The sequence below is a fragment of the Cydia pomonella genome, chromosome 1 (assembly GCF_033807575.1).
Source record: "Cydia pomonella isolate Wapato2018A chromosome 1, ilCydPomo1, whole genome shotgun sequence".
Taxonomy (NCBI): Eukaryota; Metazoa; Arthropoda; class Insecta; order Lepidoptera; family Tortricidae; genus Cydia; species Cydia pomonella.
Window position 1 is genome coordinate 13,306,956 of NC_084703.1, and position 20,114 is coordinate 13,327,069.

A 20,114-nucleotide genomic window follows, 5' to 3' on the forward strand; every position below is an offset into this window, starting at 1 on the left:
TTGTACCGTTCTTGAGAATGTTCTCCGTTTTGTATGGGGAATGTTCTCGCGCGAGAACGTAAAAAGATCTTTCTTTTAATTCTTAAAACTTGTGTTAAGGTATTGAATATTTGGCTATTTCTAAAGAATAGGATTACGCAAAATCATAAGGTTTCTCGTAAACGTTTCATCCACTTGTTCGAGGATTATCAACGTGTCATGCAGGTGCGACTTAGAGCCGTCCTCGGTAATATCGCGGCTCTTTATGCCTCTTGTTGGTAATATCCTTACCTAAAGATCAAGAAAAACTTTTATCTAATTTCGATGTTTTGAGTTCTTTTTAATACAACGCTTAACGTTGAGAAAATCGCGTTCTCCGTACACAAAAATCTAAAAATTATGAATGCTTACGTGTACATACATAAGCCCATCCCACATGCACACTATGCATAGCCAGAAGAGTTTTTATGAACTACTTTTATATATTGCCCGAGGCTGAAGCAGATATGTAAATTTTGAAATATAACAAAAATAAAAACAGTGTTTTTATAATATTTCAAGCAAATTGAGAATGATAAAATATATACGAGTAAACTAAACGTATATACTTTATCAGTTTTTGTTTTAAGTAAATTTTTGAAAATTTACTAAAACTTGTAAAGGAAAGGAAAAAGTCGTTATTGAGTGAGGTTTTCAAACGTCATTGCTTTTATTTACTTACCAAAGTTTTCTCTCAATGTTCAGAATCTTGACTCTTATGCCACTGTTCTTTAGAAAACACCGGTAGTGAAATAAGTAAGATTCCGAAGAGAAGAGAGCCAGTGGTTTCTAAATATCTTTACTGTTTAGCAGTGCCTATTATATTTCATTTTATTGTTTCAGGTCTCTCGAATGAGGTTATTAATTACTACCTCTTATCACTGGCTGTGGCGGATTTATTGTGCGGGTTGTTCGTGGTGCCTTTATCCGTATACCCAGCCATTACTGGTCGCTGGATGTTCGGCGATCTAATGTGCCGCCTTGCAGGATACGTCGAAGTGACTCTGTGGTCCGTCTCAGTCTACACTTTCATGTGGATATCAGTGGACCGATACCTGGCCGTCAGGAAGCCTCTCCGATATGAGACGGTTAGTGCGACGGTAGTTATCTTTTTCAATACCTCTTTTATGGACGTAGTAGTGACGTATTCACAACTAGAAACTCCTATTCAAATGAAAACGACACACACTCCTTGAAATATCTGTGACATATACACCTTTTCTTACATCATAACTGATTTCAGAGATATCGGGTATCTACACCACACGTTCCAACATAATTCTAAAAAGTAGATTCCGCAGAAAAAATTGTTGTTCCTACCTACCTACTCGTATTTCAAGTCTAATACTAAGCTAACCAAACTTACTTCACTAACATCCGAAGTACCCAAATATACAAATTATTATATTACGAGTTTCGGTGTTGATTGAAGCCTTGTAGCGTAAATTAGCTTGCGTTATATTAACATTTTAAACTAAGATATTTTCAGATTTTTAAGCGCCCCTCTAGATTTATGTGTGTCTTTTTTATTTAAAAAGACCTATTATCCTAGTAATCTAATTAAATACTGTTAACTGAAATTCCTCATTAAATGTAAGAGGTTCATAAGAAGGTACATAACCGATTACTAGGATAATAGATCTGTGGTCCATTAGAGCAAGTGTTTTTTTTTTATTTCCGCAATAAGCATACAGTAAACTTTTGATTACTTCAGAGTGTTTTTTTTCCTATTTTCATTTGCATGGTGTGGTACACCGAAAACATCGTTGATAACTTCCAAAGGACTTTTTGGAAAGGGGACGAGAGAGTATTGGTTGATTTTATTTATCATATCACTATTTAGCTGGTTTTCTGCCCTTGCTGTATTTGGGCCTAAAGGAGTGTAGTCGCATTGCACTTACTGTGCTGTATAGTATATATGTTTAGTCGTATTTATCTCAATTGAGGATTTGATTTAGTGCGCTTTTCTTCTAACCGATGCATGCCTCTTATGTAAATATTTTTGCTGATATAACTACAGAGGGTTAAAGCTACTTGAATAAAAACAATTGATAAACGGCGCGACTGTTTTTCTTTTGCCTAGCGAACATATTCGATTGATAAGGTACCGTGGTAAACGATTACCTACCCTGGTACATTTTAGGGTAATCGGCTACAAGCGTTATATGTCTATGGTCGGAACGTGTGCACTAAGTTGTCAGGGGTCGACAAACTTCTAAAGGAAAGAGCAAACCGCAGTAGAAATTATTAGTTCAACAAAAGTTATCTTAGTGTCTATGTTCTCTAAAGTAAACATATTTTGTGTCTCATAGATCCACAATAGCAGGTCCAAACAGCCGCATGCGGGTCGTGAGCCGCAGTTTGTAACATTGCGGCATATAACGAAATAAGGTTGCCATAAATAAAGCCTTGGAAGTAAATAACAAGTGAGGGAGTGGAACGGCAAAGGGATGTATGCAACTAAAACCTTTTATTCTTTTAAAGTAGCTGTACGCGAGCGATTTTATTGAATTTCAAACTTTGAAGGATTTGAAGAGAGTTCGGAATCAGAATTATGAGCGTAAAAACGAGGTGCAATATCATTTATTCTACAAAAACTGGAGAGAGATTTCCATTATATCAACAAAACTGGCAAAGCGAGGAACTCAAAATTTGCATTTTGAGTTTATTCCTCGTGTTGGCTGGTTATGTTGGAGTATAAGTGATGATTGTGAATGATAAATATTTAATAGCGTTTGGACATTTTAGTCGAAGAAATATTATTTGCACCGATGAATATTATCGCTAATGGCTGTTTTACAATAGGGTAATAAAACAATTAGCATCCAGTTTTGCTTAAAGTATACTTGTGTTAAACAATCTTGATCCTAGTTACTTTTCTATATATAAATTTCTAAGTTTTCCTGGCATTCCAACATTTCAATTCGTAGTCTATTATAAAAAAAAAATGTAAAGAAACATTAATTTCATTTTTATTTTATTTTATTTATTAGGAGAACAAATAGAGTAAAATGTACATAAGGTTCTATTAAGACTAACTTACACATAAAACATGCATTTTTCTCAACCACAAAGTCAAAGTTCGATTTGTGTCGAAAAAAGTTATATTTACCTAATAACGCGTCGATATTATCCCAGAAACACACTACTACTCCCAGCACTAGTTATTCTCACTACTCATATGGATATTCGTAAAGATAAAGTTTAATGAACAATCGGTGTAAATTATATTTCGTCAACTATAATTGTAATGTTTTATAGTTGGTATTTTCCTCACGTTGGCGCGGGGAATAAAATGTGTTCACTCGGGGGCAAAGTCGTGGCAAAGTTGGTCTATATCTCGTGTCTTGCAACTCTCGAAACGCCACTTCCATTTTTCTTATCACTCGCTATGCACGTGGTTAAATTTTGGTCCTTTCGCTTGCTCGGGTAGTTATTAATATTAGCACGAGGGGTTAAAAAATAACTTTGGCCCGCTAGCGCCCGCGCTATTGTCACATGGGCGTAAAGTGAAAAATTGATTCACTACCTATTTATTCTTTTTTATTATACAACAATTCTTGTAGTGACGAAACGGCCAAGCAACATATTTTAACTAAGGTTTGTTACGTTAGGTCTTGTAGAATTAAAAGCTTGGCTCTACAAGAGATTGATAACTTTTTGACAGTGCAAGCCTTATGGTTTCGTCTTGGCAACATTTTACATGAAAATGTTTTTGATGGGATTTCTTTTTGTATGTTGCTTATGAAAATCTTCCATCCCCTAATTTAAAGGGCTGGGGTGATTTAAGAGTATAAGCGCTGAACCGATTTAGTTGAAATTTGGTATGTAGATTGTTTTTGCTTTGAGGAAGGATATAGAATAGTTGGGTGTAAAGGGAGAGGAAAAGGGCGTTAGGGGGAAAAAGCGGTTAGTTTGTGTGGGGAATCAATAAAAAAAGCAGAATGCATAAAAATGCCCCCAGATACGTATTTCAGGATTTTTAATAGTACTAGTATTCCAAAATACATACGAAATAACTGTGAATATCCTGTATTTATTGTTTAAAAATAATTAACAAAATATATCAAAAAATATGAGAGGTACTTCAGTTTGAATACCATTATGTTTTTCTGTCACAGGAAACTACTAAAATATTTTTTTCTCTTCTTTTTTAATAGTCCTAGTTAAATATTTTTGAACATTATAAAGAGAGTATTTACAGTAATTTGTTATGTATTTTAGAATAATCCATTCAGTAATTTTGAATCTAACTAGAGCAGTTCAAAGTCAACAATGCATTGTGATTTTTGGGAGTTTTCTAATCATCTGTTAGACCAAGTAGTGATAATGTTATAGAATGTTATATATTTGTAATCTACTCACAAATCCCTTTCATTTGACACCCCACATCGTATATATAAAAGAAAAAAAAAACGTTGTACCACTGCCCTTATTTATTTTAGTATTCAAATTAGTAACACAGCATTACAGTATTACTACCAAGGCACTGTGAACTACAAAACATAAAAATACAAACATTTAATAACAAAATGAAACAGTTGAAACTTTCGCTTTCTTTGGTTTGTATGGGGACATTTTCCCACTAAACCTTTAAAGTCAGGACATGGTACATGAAAATATAGGTCGTGCTGCAAATCTGGATTTCTCTATACGGAAAGTATATGACTCGCAAAGGCTGGCAGTAAGTTTTGGTATTGCGCTGCCGCACCGAATGTCTTAAACCGTAGTCGAGGAAGCGAAGGATTTAAAAAGTTAAGTGTTGCGAGAGTTTCAACTTTTTCAAAATATGAGGGATGAACAAACTTTGCTGCCGAGTAAAACACAACATCGCCAAAATACTAACTGTAAAACATTACAAATCGATTCCCAATTATCTTAATTTAATATTTATCATTCATTACCATAACAGTCCATCCTACCAGCCAACGTAAGGAACCAACTCAAAATTTTCGTCAACTTACTTTGTCGCTCCAGATGATAAAATGCAACTGCTTCCAAAACATACAGGTAGTATGTTTTTGAAGTTTTTCAGAGCTGGTGTGGTGAAAATAATTAAAAGCATTAACCTTTAACCAGACTGAGGGATATATATCTCCCCCATAGTATTTCGTTTACCATAGTCAGGTTTTAACCCCAAATGTATGTGTATTTTATACAATCGTGATATAATAGAGAGCTTTTGAGTCAAGTGCCGTGTTTGTGTGTGTTGTTAAGTAAGGTACGAGATTGAAAAGCTTGATTATATCCCTATTGTTTACAATACTTTTTCTACGAGTCATCTTAAATAATGCCTACTACAAAACCTAAATAATTAATGAAAATGGGTAAATAAACTTTTTCATACAAGCATAGAGAAATAAGAAGTAATAGAGTGCTCATTCCATACATCAGTTTTGGTACCAAAATGTTAATATTATAACCAGAGTAACCGGAACTCTATTTTCAACTCCTACGCTCACTCTGGTTATAATATTAGCTAAAAATCGTTGAGCATTAGACTTTTTGTTTGCCGCGATATCTATTGTCGAGTAACAGTACTGAGAGTTTCACTACTCGATGCTAGATGTCGACTGCGAATATGATAAGCATTTTGGTAACAAAAAAGATGTATGGAGTGAGCACTCTATTACTTCTTATTTCTCTATGGTCAGGTTTAAATTAAAACAAACTAAATCCCTTATGCAAATATATTTTGCATTCATCCTTTACTGACTAGACCTCGCAAAAAAGGTAGCCCAAACAATTGCTAGTGCACACGTTTTGAACGAGTCCCCGAGAAAACGGTCTATTAAAGACTTGATTATTCACCTAATAATTCTATGAAAATGATGGAGGCACTTTTATCGTGTATCGTTGCATACGTCGAAACCGCATTATGTACGGAATCGTGCAGCGACATGCGACATCTACAATAGCTGTCAAATTCAAAGCACGATTTTGTCTTATAGACTTATAGTAGTTTAGTTATTAACTTATTACTATAGTGCTCTTCAAACTCAATGGGTACGCTGACACATGTGATTAAGCGATTATAAGGTCGTGACAGTGCAAATTTGATTCTTGATTAAATCTGCAAAGGGAATATACCCGATTCTATTGGCATATAAGTACATACCTTAACAATGTGACGCAACTGAAACGATATTACATGACGGCGGAACGATTCCTAATGTAAAAAGAGTCAAACTCTATAAAATTGCAATTGAGTTCCGTTTTACATAATCAAACTCAAGAAAATTAAAGTTTATATTATTATTTTTATAACATAACTAGCTGTAACCCACGACTTCGTCCGCGTGGATTTATTTTCGAAAACCCACTCTCAACTCCCTTTGAACCTATTAGGGGCAAAATTTTCAAAAGCAGTAAATTTCAGTTACAAATTTTCTACTCCTTTTTAACTCTATTACGGGATGAATTTTCAAATATCTGAAATTACTTTTCTCGTATTTTATGGAAATGTCTTAAATTATTACAAAATTTCAAGTTCAAGAATTTATAAAAACGGTGAAATTACTTTTTTCTATTTTAAAATAATACTCATTTTAAGTAAAGAACTCGAAGCTTCAAGTTCTTGACTTAAAATGAGACTTGAACGCCATACAAAAGTTCAAGCCATTTTTAACCCCCTTGGTGCTGAATTTTTCAAAATCGCTTTTTATTTTGGAGACTATAAATGCAACCTATTGTGCAAATTTCAACTTTCTAGCTTTTGTAGTTTCGGCTCTGCGTTGATGAATCATTCAGTCAGGACAGACGCATTTATATAAAATATAATTATATATATTTGGGTGATTTGTATCTATTATTATGAAGTATTCTAAGCTAAGAAGATGTGTATTATTTGTCCTTTTGGGATTCGAGTTATTTTTGGTATTAAAGGATTGGTCAGTGTTCCCCTAGTGTTTGATAAATACTATAGGTAAAGTCTAAGTCTTCAATCAATGAACCTTTGACAGGTACTTGTTAAAATGTTACGGCTATGCGGCCATGACAAACGATTAAAGCGCGACCATCTTGGCCCCCCTTCCGTGCCGTTTTCTCGGTATTCCGTGGCATAATCAGTTTGTGTTACTAAGCCCACTTGCTTACAACGTTCAGGTACAAACTCGCACTCGAAGTCAGTGCTGGATGGTGTTCACTTGGATATCAGCGGCAATGCTCTGTTGCCCGCCTCTGCTGGGCTACAAGAAAGAAGCGAACTTCGACAAGGAGACCTTCATCTGTATGCTGGACTGGGGCACCACGTACGCCTACACTGCCACTCTCGGAATTCTGGTCTTAGGGCCGAGTGTAATCTCTATCGTTTATAATTATTTCTATATATTTTCAATGAAACGAAAGCTGAACAGTGGTGCACCTATTCACGATAAAGAATATGCAACTGCTTTAGCGGAGAACCTCGCTAACCCTAGCCACTGGATGAGCTTTATTCTCGTGTCAGCTTTTTGGCTCAGCTGGGCGCCTTACGCCGGGGTCAGGCTGTACGAGTACTTTACTTCACAGGAAATTAAAATTCCGATGCTGCACTTTGGTGTCGTGTGGCTTGGAATATTGAACTCCTTTTGGAAAATAGTAATTTTAATCTCTTTAAGTCCACAGTTTCGATTAGCTCTCAGAATACTTTGCTTAACAGCCTGTTGTCGCACTAAGGGCCGGTTACAAGCAGAGCTTATAGGTATGGATAACGATGACTGAATTATCTATTGGTCTTCTGTTACGTAAAATTTCTTTAACTGAAATTACATACATATATTATTAAGAGACAAAGAGTGCGCATTACCTGGCGGTGTACAACAAGAGTTTTGGTTGTGTAGAATATGTACGTCTGTTAGTTCAATATAGGTAACTACAACCGTGTTTGTAATTGAACAGTGCCTGATAATAATAATAATACAATAAAAGTCCACGAGTTATACCGTCGCCGCTTTTGCTCGTTTGGATAATTCCAGTAGGAATCTCGAGATTATCGCTCAATATAGATTATTATTGTTTATTCTCTTTGTCTCTAGTACTTTTTCTATGAATAGTTTATAACATAGCTTGGCGATAAATCAATACTTACAAACCTACGACCTTATGGTATTTATGGTTTTTCAATCATCTATAATCTATTTTACAGTATATATGGTGCTACTTTTCCGCACTAGTGCGTAAATTAGCATATTATGTATCTATGTCGAAAATTTAAAGGGTCATATGTACTGTGAAATGTTGTACGATACATGTGCGAATAGGTATTATAATTCGAAACTCGTGTCGATTTAAAGCACTCCCTTTGGCCGTTTTAATTTATCGCCACTCGTTACGAATTTCTTATTTTTCGCACTTGTATCGTAAATAACTAATATGCATTTGTTTTCAATAACGTAGTCTTTTTTGTAAATCTTATTGTGTACCCTTTCGTGATAGTTTCATATTAGATGGTCATATAAGGGTGCCTTTTAAGATATTTTGTAGGCTTGAATGACCCACCAGATAAACATATTTTAATTAAATAGCATATTTTCTTAGTCAAATCATAAGTTCTGTTACAAGTCATTTTATGAATACTAAAAACTTGACTGTACCTGCAGAACAGCGAGTGGATTCGCTGTCAGCAACACTGTATAAATAATTAGATTAGTGTATAACATATAAGCTTTTCAAACATCATTGCGGACCTTGAGCTCTCTAGCACTGGCTGATGGCGCAACTGCGATTAATGTTCATCTCAACGCGAAGAGAGAGAAGCCTTTCAATCGTTTCTATAAATAATAAGTAGTAAAACGAGTGTTACGTTTTATCTATTAATATACTTGTAAAATAACTAATGAGCTAACAAAGAGACCTTTCACACTATCCAATGCAATCGCAGCCGACGTCGATAATTTATGACTTGAGCACTGTGCCAGCTGTATTCTTAATACCTTTTTGCGTTTTAAGGTTATAAATTATATGGCAATGACAGCTGTCACCGTATAAGTAGTGTCAATGTAAAAAATACTATAAGTATAAGTAGGTACCACATTGTTGACACTGTCCTTCGGATATTGTATATAGGACACCGACGGGTCTCTATTGTTTCCCATAAAGTTTTAAGTCATAATGTATTGTTTGTCCGCATTTTCGTTAGTCATAATTTGGTTTTTCTCAGAAACGCGTAACTTTTCAGGATTGCCATAAAACAAACCTAACCTAACCTAACCTATCTATAGGATAATCTAAGGAAATTCCTGAAAAGTTAACGGTTTCAGAGTTATGACTAATGATAATATGACTATCATTACATTATGACTTTCAATAATTATGTCAAACAAAGGGATCCGGACACCGACATATCGCCAGCCACCGATCGAATTACGATATTGGTTGTGTGGTATTTTATCAAGAAGATGAACTTATTCTCTAACCGCCCACAAAACATACCAAGATATATATAATTGTGATTTTATATTATATTTTATATTTTGTTGGCGACATCGTGTTGGATAGTGTAAAACGGCTCTGGGTAGTGTGGTTAACGCTTTAGATCGTGATTATTACACTGTCTTACTTTTCTTATGATAATGAATAAATAGATTAGGTAAATAGGTACATTGATTAGAGGGTATCCTCCGTCATATATTTTTTTACAAAATATGTGTGAATAAAAAGCAATATGGAAAGATGAGTAATGAATCCATATCATTTGATTTTTAAACATTGTATTAGTAATTAACTCATTTTATCGGTAATAATACTATTAAATCTGTAGAGTTCAAGATATTCTAAACTAAAATTACGTGTTTAATGAGTATGATTTTAACGCACAGCGGCGATGAGGATCCTATTTATAGTAATTTGAATCCGGATAAAAGGTAACGTCAGGTGTGATGTACCTAAGCATATAATGCAAAATTTTCCACTAGAGAGCTAAAACTAGTAAAGGCAACTATGCTGTCGGGGATAAAAAATCATGGTAGGAAACGGTACTCGAACCATCATATTATTAAAAAAACTATTCGTATCTGTTAATACATATTTGTGGCAAAACAATCGTATAAATGAAGACTGTATGAATTTACCTACATGGTATGTGGATTTAATTTTTGACCCATTTCGTACCTTGTCACAGTGACAAATAACATGAAATTAGCTAGAGACCTCATACTATTGTCACAGTGACAAATTACGAAATGGGTCAAAAATTATCTTTTGACTGTACCGTTTCATTTGCAGTGCAATATATATTCAGGGACACATATTATCTTTTGCGATAGCTATTGTTAAAATTTGTTGTTATATACATACTCGTACAGGAACTGTCACGAGACCCTGATGAGACAAAGTTTATGAACGAATGGAAAAAGGAATGCACATTCAGATAACTTATGTACTTAAACATAGGTACATCGGCATCGTTATCAGGCGGCCTTCAAGTGGGCACGTGACATGTAAAATAAAAACCTGATATATTATCGTTGATCAGTAATCAGTCGCTTCCCTATAGCTACGGGCCTTAAATATATGTAATATTATTTGGGACGTTCCATGCCTCAATGGTCCTTAATACACATGGAGCACAAGGACCCTTTAGACATGGAAAGCTACATTTGCATATAGGTACGAGTAAGAATTGGATTGTTTTATGCTCTCATTGTACAATGTATGTGTGTTCAATTTGCATTACCTAAAAGTGTCCAACATAGTCCGCCAATAGCGATGTATCTCTAAGTTTATTAACATAATATTTTAGTAACTTTGGTCGAATGGAGTGTCTGTGTATTTGTTGTAGAATATCACATACGAGTATTTGCAAACTGTCTGTACTGTCTCTCATTTCTCAAACCTAAGGCTGTGCTTAGATAATTTTGTGTGTTATTAATATTTTTATTTTTAAAGTATTTGTAGACTTTATGAAGTTAATAATAAAAACGAGAAACAGATTAACTATACCATCTGAGTAAAAAAAAATTTAGCGACGCGATTCTAGGCACAGTTCCTGGACATGAAATCAACAGACATTTTAAATTAATAACTTGTACGGTTAAGTAAGCCTAATTTATACTTAAATAAATCGAGCCTTATTTGCCGTCTTAAGACAAAAATGCATCCGTAATGGTACATTTGTGATAATTCCTAGTTCTCGTTACCTTACAAACCAACATGCAGTAAATTATATACAGACCTTAATAGTTGTAATGATTTGTATTTTATCTAACTACAAGATTCAGAGAGCTTTGTAACAAATAAATTGCATAGTATGAAAATTTTCCAAATATAACAATAAAGTGTTGTACAAATAAATTAGAGGAGACCGCGGGGAGTTAACATAAAGATAAGTTGACACAGCGTCCATATCTTGCAAACTATATAGGCAGACGTTAGAACTGTTAGAAGTATGACACCCAAGAAAAAAGTGGTTCATTTTCTATTCTAATCAATTTCATAATGCATGGTTTAGGCCTCAGATGAGCACTTGAGGTTTTACAGCGGTTAGAGCTAAAATATTGCTAAAAGTAAGCTTCTCGACATTTTGCAAAACCTTTTCTTTATCAGTTATGGCATTTTCTCGATATATATATATATATATATGGAGCATTCTGGCAGTGCTATTTTTCATATACCTATTTGGACATACCAAACTAAAAGTGCATGTAAACATCTGAAAAATACAAGGGTTACTACAGTTGTAATGTGATTAAAAGACAAAAAGCTGATTTTTTTCGACCGGTATTATTACTATTTGGCTTAGCACCGACATCAAACATATCAGTTGGTTAAGCATATACTTAAAACAATTTTTTTAACCTGTTTGAAGCCGGTTTACTTTTTTCGTATAATTAAATAAATTGAGCTGCGGTTACCGGTGAAAATATTTCACTGACACGTATGCTTATTATGGTTTAAAATCTATAATAGATGTGTGTCAACCTACCTTAGTAACTGTTTCGAGTTACCTCGGTATTAAGAGAGTTAAAACAGACCAGATTGATGCACAAAACACAAAAAATGTTTTTAAATAGTTCTAAGTACACTGTTCTGGGTGGTAAATGGTTATGAAATTTGCTGTCAGATGATACAGATTTTGTAATTCTAGCTTCTCATACGATAGAATTATGACCAACGTCTCCTCTACCTATGTTAGTAGTCCGTTGCATTGCACATACGTCTGAAGTACCTTATTATCTACTTCTACGAAGCCTACTCGTACATAGAAGTGTGTTCACATTACTCTGCTTCAAATGAAGATCCGGTGATAGGTATCCATTTAATTCTACATTGCCTTCATTGTACTAAATATTAATATAATTTTGCAGTAAGTATGCCGTAGTAGTACGTACCGTACTGTATTAGTTGTCAATTCAAGAACAAAACAATAGCATTAACGTGAAAACTAAGTTTATTATTCAGTAGAAGTTACTCGCGAAAAGCTGAGAATAATACTCAATTTGATATTAATAGAATATATAACAGCGACATTTATATCTATCTAATAATTAAAAAAAAATTACGTAAACTTGACGACTAGGTAGTTATATAACGAGTTAACTAGAATTAATTTGTTAGTACCTATGTATTGTTATAAAATATGTAGGGTGTGTAACAAGTCATTTGGAAGTAAATAAAGCTACAACTATCATTTATATATTAAATTTAGTGGGTACCTGTTCATATAGTTTGTGTGTTTGTGAGTTCAAAATATTTTTTTAATAGGTAAGTACCTAATTGTCGTTTACATAAGACAGCTGGGGTTAGTTACGGACAGAAGGTTATTTTCCTCTCCATGTGCAGTGTGACAGTTCCTTCATAATTATTGTTACATTAATCCAACTGACAATACTTTTGAAAGTAAAAAGTAAAGCTAGACTAGAATATGTAATTATCTTAAGAGGGAAGAGTAGCTTCGCCATCCTAACCGAACGTACACATTTTTGGTGACATTTCCATTTCGGGGGAAAACGGTTTCCACTAACTAAATCTCAACAAATCACTTTGATTTTGAAATCGCTTCAGGTCTATAGGTTTTTCTTTTCCAAAAAACTTTTTTTATAAAACAAACGTATAAAATGTAATTAAAACTTGGTCGAATTAAGCCGTTTGTTTTATAAAAACCGGCCAAGTGCGAGTCGGACTCGCGCACGAAGGGTTCCGTACCATTATTTATAAAACCGGCAAAAAAAAAATGTTTGTTGTATGGGAACCCCCTTAAATATTTATTTTATTCTGTTTTTAGTATTTTTTGTTATAGCGGCAACAGAAATACATCATCTGTGATAATTTCAACTGTCTAGCTATCATGGTTCATGAGATACAGTCTGGTGACAGACGGACGGACGGACGGACAGCGAAGTCTCAGTAATAGAGTCCCGTTTGACCCTTTGGGTACGGAACCCTAAAAAACTATGTTATTTGTTTTAAAGATAAACGTATGAACCCAGAATAAATATGCTGAGGCGATCGACGTCAAAATCAAAGTGATTTGTAAAATTTAGTTCGTGGAAACCGTTTTCTCCCGAAATGGAAATTTCATCAAAAATGTACGTACGTTTGGTTAGAAGAGCAAAGCAATTTTTCCCTCTCAATAAGTAAATTTCTGACCTATTAGACCGCAAAAAACACGAATCTTATACTTAAATTTATAATGACTCTTTGCTCAAATTTATTAAATCATGATACGCCCAGGCCGACCTGAGGCATTCGATTCAATTTGAAGCGAACTATAAGTCTGCGTTTCCACCAAAACTGTACGAGGATGCGTAGCGAAGGATGTGTTTGTCATGAACCAATAGGAACACTTTATTTAACTATCCTGGTTCAGCGTAGCCCTCGTGGAAACAGCTCAGCGGAGCGAGGTTTTTATACATTTCAAATAAGTGAAGGATGTGAGCGAGGAATGTGTTTCGTGGGATGTGTTGCGAGAGATCTATGTGTTGCGAGGTACGAACGCGAGTAAAAATACATTAAAAAAGGCCCGCTCCTGCCTCACCACTCGCTTATTTTAAAAGAGCCCGCTACACACCGTCGCTACACATCACCGTTCAGAGGGCCTACCCCGAACACTGAAGTTCGCAAATTACGGGCATCTTTCTCTTTTACTCCAATTAAGGCGTAATAAGCGTGACAGAGAAAGATGCCCGCAATTACCTGACTTCGGTATTCGCGGTTATAGCCCATCTAGGTCGCACATTTCTGGTGGAATCATTCACATCCTTGCTACGCATCCTCGCACCACTTAGTTACATCGCACAGTTATGGAGGAAACGCAGCCTAAGTGAAGATTGTAAGATTTGTTAGTCATGAAACCATTTGGGAAGGTCACTAGGTAATATTCCGAACTCGGGCACCTTGCCTCGTCCTTAGTAGAAATCTACATGGGCATATTGCCAACTAGTTTTATTTTTATTTTTTCTTATATTGTACGTAAAGTATAGATGCATGAGTATTAATTACACCTTCTGGATTTCGTGATTTAAGAATCTACCTACTATTAAAAAACACCATGTAAAATATGCCACTTAATAATATTAAGTAGTTACGTACGACCGAGTTCACATCTTTATAAGCCAACGTTCCATAAATATAATTACATGAAACGTCATAGGTAAGGTGTGTCATAGGTAACCTAAGTGTCTAGTATAAATATATTTTTAAGAATGTTGGCTTGTGAAGATGTTTGTTCGCTCAACTGTACAAATGATAAGTCAGTACCTACTTCGCGCGACAGTGTTAGTTGAATAAGTATTAAGGTCAAACACATTTTAGAAAAAGGTCACTACTGTGGACAATACAATATAAGTTTGAGACTCAGTTCCATATATTATATCCTGTTTTTCTTGTTTGAGACTCATGTACTAAAATATATCCCATCTTAAGAGGGATGGATAGCTTTTAGAACCTAACGAAATAACGGTAATTTTTCTATGAAGTTCCATTTCGGGAGAAAACGGTTTCTACTAACTAAATCTTAAATAATATATTCAGCATAATAGTTTATAAATTTTGGTTTTTGAAAAAAAAAAAAATTTTTTTTCCAAATTTTGAAAAAAAAACTTATAACACTAGTTTTTCATTAAAAGATCATGGAGAATGGAAAATATTTAGAAGTAGAAAAAGTCTTCGCTTTTTGTATACAAACCGACAATCACGTGGTATTCTTCCCTCTTAAAGGGCTTATTACATTCATCATTGTGGATCGATTTCGGATCCGACGTCAAGCCCGAGCAAGGATCGTTTTTCGTCTTACGAAATATGAGAACATCGTTTTCCGTTTTGCGATTTCCTGACTATGCCCCCTCCTGACTATGTGCGTGAATTGCGGCGCGACTTCGCGGAGAGAATATATCGTGACGTATTAACTACAGTCGCAGAACTTCTCGGCGATTTCACAGTTTAGTTCACGCCAAGATGGTGGGAAAGCATCAGCTGACCGAATTTAACTGTGAGATTGCTGTACGGCAGCATTGAGCTGTAGCAATTTTTCCATTTGTTTTTTTTTTAAGTGAAAACTTCTTTAGCGGCGCTGTGCAGTTTTTGTGATGGGGAAAAAATGTTAAACTCGCGTCAGGGGTCACGTAACCGTCAGATTGAAAATTCGTAAGATGGACACGTGACATCATGGTGACGTGCAAGTTGAATTTCATCGAAACCTAGCTACTTTTGAAAAATCGTATCTCATTCAAGTGTGACATTTTATTTTCTTCATAATCAAAGTGCTGTCATAACGGTTAAAGAGGTTTAATCTTTGTTAATTGTGTTGTATTGTATCTTTGTGTTGTTGGGTGTCCATGATTGTAAATACTCAAATTGGTCCTTTCCAAAAAGTTAAATAACAGAAAAGAAGCGTGATTGTTTTTCTTAATATGATGGTGTACGATTCATTAATATCTCATTGTGTAAGCTGTAGTCCTGCTAACGTCTCATGAATTATATATTAACATTAAAATTCGCAATAAAAATCTTTTACACTCAAATTTATTTACGTGGTTATAATAGCAAATTGCTGTAAAATATCAAAAATGCACAGCGTTAATATTCTAGTTTTCACTTCTGCTGGCACTCCCGGAGTGCAACCCGATTTTTTTTGTCGTTAAAACGTAAAATATAGCCGCTTAATTAATATTAATATCTAAATATTTGTCTCACCACAGATGAACCCAAATAGTGTGTGTGTGTGTGTGTGCTTGCTTGTAAGATCGCACATTGCGCCTCTTTTGATATGGACCAAAAAACCGTCAAAAAACCGGCAACTAGGCGTGACGGCGTAAACTATCTGCGAAATCGACGCCACACTTACGTTCGCGGCTTCGCACATGAGTGTGGAGAGCCCTATATATGTGAGAAAGACGCGAACGAGTTGAGCATATACTATAAAATGTGTATGTCGACTTACGAGTAACTTGCTGTATATAATTTCAACTAATTGGTGTTAGTTACTAGTACAGTTTTATGCAGTTAAAATATGTTAATAAATATTGCTATTAGGTGCAAAAACCTAGTAGCTGCCAACAGTGAAATTACCGACTTGTTTAATTCGCTGCGAGAACGACAATAATTTCGTCCAATGATGCTGCCAAAATCATTAATTCTAAATATCTCTTTACCTATATCTATACTCTCGGTATAATACTTGTGTTAAAAACATAATTTAGACTGAAATGTGGTAAATGTTACAGTTGCCATCCCATCGAGGTTGTGACTTTCACCGAGTAAATATCGTAACGTATAACCTAAAATCCACCATATTAGATCTACAACGTTGCTACATATAACGAATTTGGGGTCTTACTAATATAATTTGTGGATTAGTCTTCGTGCTATTTCATCAGTGAAATAATTCCGCTTAAATTTCACAAGAAACACGTTAAATTACATATGTCGCCGTAATAAGACTTCTAAGCGACTGATTTGTTAGAGAAAGAGGTACGGAGATGTGTCAATACAAAATCTGGTAGGTGAGGCGTGGAGCGGCACAATCCACTATGAGCTCAACATCAGATAAAAAAACTATCCTTACTTAATCGTCTAAAGTATTTTGGTACATCAGATTCACAATAAGCAAGTGTATAAAAATTGACGAAATAATGTTTTCTTAAGAGTTATTTTGTTAACACGGCTATTTGTATTTACAAGCGTAGGTATATATATATATATATCTCATTGTGTAAGCTGTAGTCCTGCTAACGTCTCATGAATTATATATTAACATTAAAATTCGCAATAAAAATCTTTTACACTCAAATTTATTTACGTGGTTATAATAGCAAATTGCTGCAAAATATCAAAAATGCACAGCGTTAATATTCTAGTTTTCACTTCTGCTGGCACTCCCGGAGTGCACGGCGCACGGCGGCGGCACGGTTGATATATATATATATATATATATATATATATATATATATATATCTTTAAAATCGTAGTTTTATAATCTGTACAAATTTATATAGGTACTAAAATTAAAACTAAACTAGCCATAAAATAAAACTACTTAAAAAGATATATATATATATATCTCAACCAGAGGAGCTATATGAGAGACCGTAATAAACCAGAAGTGATGACTATTTCGAAATATTTACCTACTTATGAATTCTTTGACTTATGAAATATTATTCCTTTACGCCGCTCTTTTGTAAAGTTTTAGCCATATTGCATCGGGCATTTTAATATGTGCATGATTGGATATACTACTATTTTAATAATATAACATTGGCGTAATTTGATACGACGCGACTAAGTGACAGAGTAACCTAGGTAAACGAATGTTAACAATGTCACCTCTGTCACTTTTCTCGAATCAAATTAAATTGGAATTATAAAACAAAATCCCCCGCCGCGTCTGTCTGTCCGTATGTCTGTATGTTCGCAATAAACTCAAAAACTACTCAACAGATTTTACCTATTAATAAAGTTATTCCTAGTTTTCACCTATCAATAAAATGATTCTTGAGGAAGGTTTATGTGTATAATTTGTTAAGGTTCTACCCGTGCGAAGCCGGGGCCTAGTTTCTTACCAAGTCTATTATATGCGCATCCTTAACGACCTATTGCTGGAAGACGTGTAAAAGCTTTAAATATTATAATTGTCATTGTGTTTATACGTCCTAAATTGCAAAACAACCAAGCGCAAAATGCCTAAATATCAATTATTTCCTTCTTAAAATGACCGAATGTCATAATGACTTTTATTCACATATCGTCCAAGTCTCAACATACCTAAATGTCGAAAAGTATAATTCGTCAGGTGACAAGCAAAACTCACTAATTACCACCACAAGTTCATAGCCATAATGAACCATATAACTGCTTAAATAAGGTTGGTTTTTGTTTAATTATTTTTTAGTAATTAGTGAATTTAGCTTGTCATCTGACGATTTCATCAAATGCCTAATTTTCAATGGTCTTCTTATTAAATATTATTTATTTATAACCTCAGCGTATTAACAATTCTCAAAATCTGCTGGAACTAAAGAGGATACTATCGAATATACTGGAAGGCATTAGAAAAAGTTTATTAGAAGCATTTTGGGAATGTGGTATTTTGAGATAAAGGCATTCTAAGATTCTACATTATGTAACTATTCCGTTTTGAAATATAGGAATTTTGGTAAATTCTTAGAATGAAAGCAAGATGCAATTACCCAAAATGTTGTTGCGTTGAGGCAACCGTCAGAAGAGAATGGGTGCGGTAATATGAATGAGTGTGTGAGTTAATTATCTGTACACAGAGCCTGATGAAGAGGCAACATTAGTAGTACGGTACCTAACTACTACTATTACGATTACTTCCTACTGTCCGTAAAACCTCAGCTTAAATAGTCAATTTTCGCTCGCTAGCTTAATACAGAAATGTAAAGTACGACTTGTACTTAGGTGTTTAATTAAATTTGAATTTTATTGGGAAGAGTACTGTATAATTGTAAGTAATTTGTTATATTATTCTAGTTTATTTTTTTTACTCTTAAATTATAAGTCTTGTTAGAGGTGGTAACACTCCTTTTTTAAGGTGCATACAGTATGTATTATTTCGTTCAAATAATTATTTAGTTAATTAACAACTTTAATGACTTAAACTGAAATGGCACTATTACTACCAGTATGAGTTTATTTAATTATACATACATGCCTATAATAAATATATTCTTATGTTAAAGTATTGATAGATTTACGAGATACTCGGGTATAATAAAAATGATTGTTATAAAGATTTTGTTATTTATTTATAGAAATACGGAGTTCGTGTTTGCCACATTAAAAAATAGCGATTGAGATTGTTGTTTTATTCTTAGGTGTTCCTAGCTATCAATGTTTCCTATCATCATTCATAATTTTGAGCTATAAGCAACAAGGAAAGGAAAGGGTTATTCAGAGACCGTAATCGATTTGCTAAACTAAGATATGTTAATGTATTTTTTAATACCCCATTATCGGACTAGGTAGCTCCTTCTTATTGAATATGGAAACGAAGTTTCTGCGGCAGCTACGCCTAATAAGTACGCCCTTGCTGTCGTTGTGCACAACTCACAAAAGGCTGAAGGCGTATTTAAATTTTATATACGAGTATAATATCTCTCTACATTTCGCTTGCAATATTTGATTGGCATGAGAGAGACGGACTGTGATTTAATGTCGTGGTGATATTATATTTATTGAAATCTGAATAAGCTTCTTATATTAAGGGTTTCTATCATGAAGTTATACTAGCGCAGTTAGAGGTTGAATTCGAATTTATTTACCTAATGCAGCTGGTGTCATGAAAATCAAAACGTTTATTATTCTATAAAAAGTGCTTGACTGACCTGACATGACTGACAAATCAACGCTGAGCCGAGATTACTAAAGCTAAAAATTATAAAATACTCTTGTTAAATTCAACTTAGGGTAACGGCGGCTATTAACGCGGGTATCAAAATCGACGTCTAACACCGCGGTGTTTACAAATACGCATTTTGCAAGCAAACAGATCTATCCCCTAAGAAATAAAGCATACACAAAACAAGCTCATTCATTGGTCTATCGTGCCCATTAGTGTGCATTTGTGTGAGTGTAACAAAAAACTCGCGATTCGTCAGTTTGTGCGACGGCGGCGCAAGAACGGGTTGTTCCATACAGACGCGTGACACCACAGGTAA

The 20,114-nt window shown here is 34.5% G+C and overlaps 1 protein-coding gene across 2 annotated transcripts in view; it reads left to right on the forward strand.

The window, feature by feature from the left end:
• LOC133515714 (G-protein coupled receptor 52) overlaps positions 1-19,251 on the forward strand; it is a 38,721-nt gene extending 19,470 nt beyond the window's left edge. Inside the window, exons 3-4 of one of the 2 annotated variants that reach the window (XM_061848271.1) lie at positions 862-1,118; positions 7,123-19,251. In XM_061848271.1, coding sequence (XP_061704255.1) covers positions 862-1,118; positions 7,123-7,719 — 854 coding nt within the window. In that variant the 3' untranslated portion in view covers positions 7,720-19,251. The remainder of the gene's footprint in view (positions 1-861; positions 1,119-7,122) is intronic. The other variant, XM_061848279.1, reaches the window with a different exon arrangement.
• The last annotated feature ends 863 nt before the right edge of the window (positions 19,252-20,114 follow it).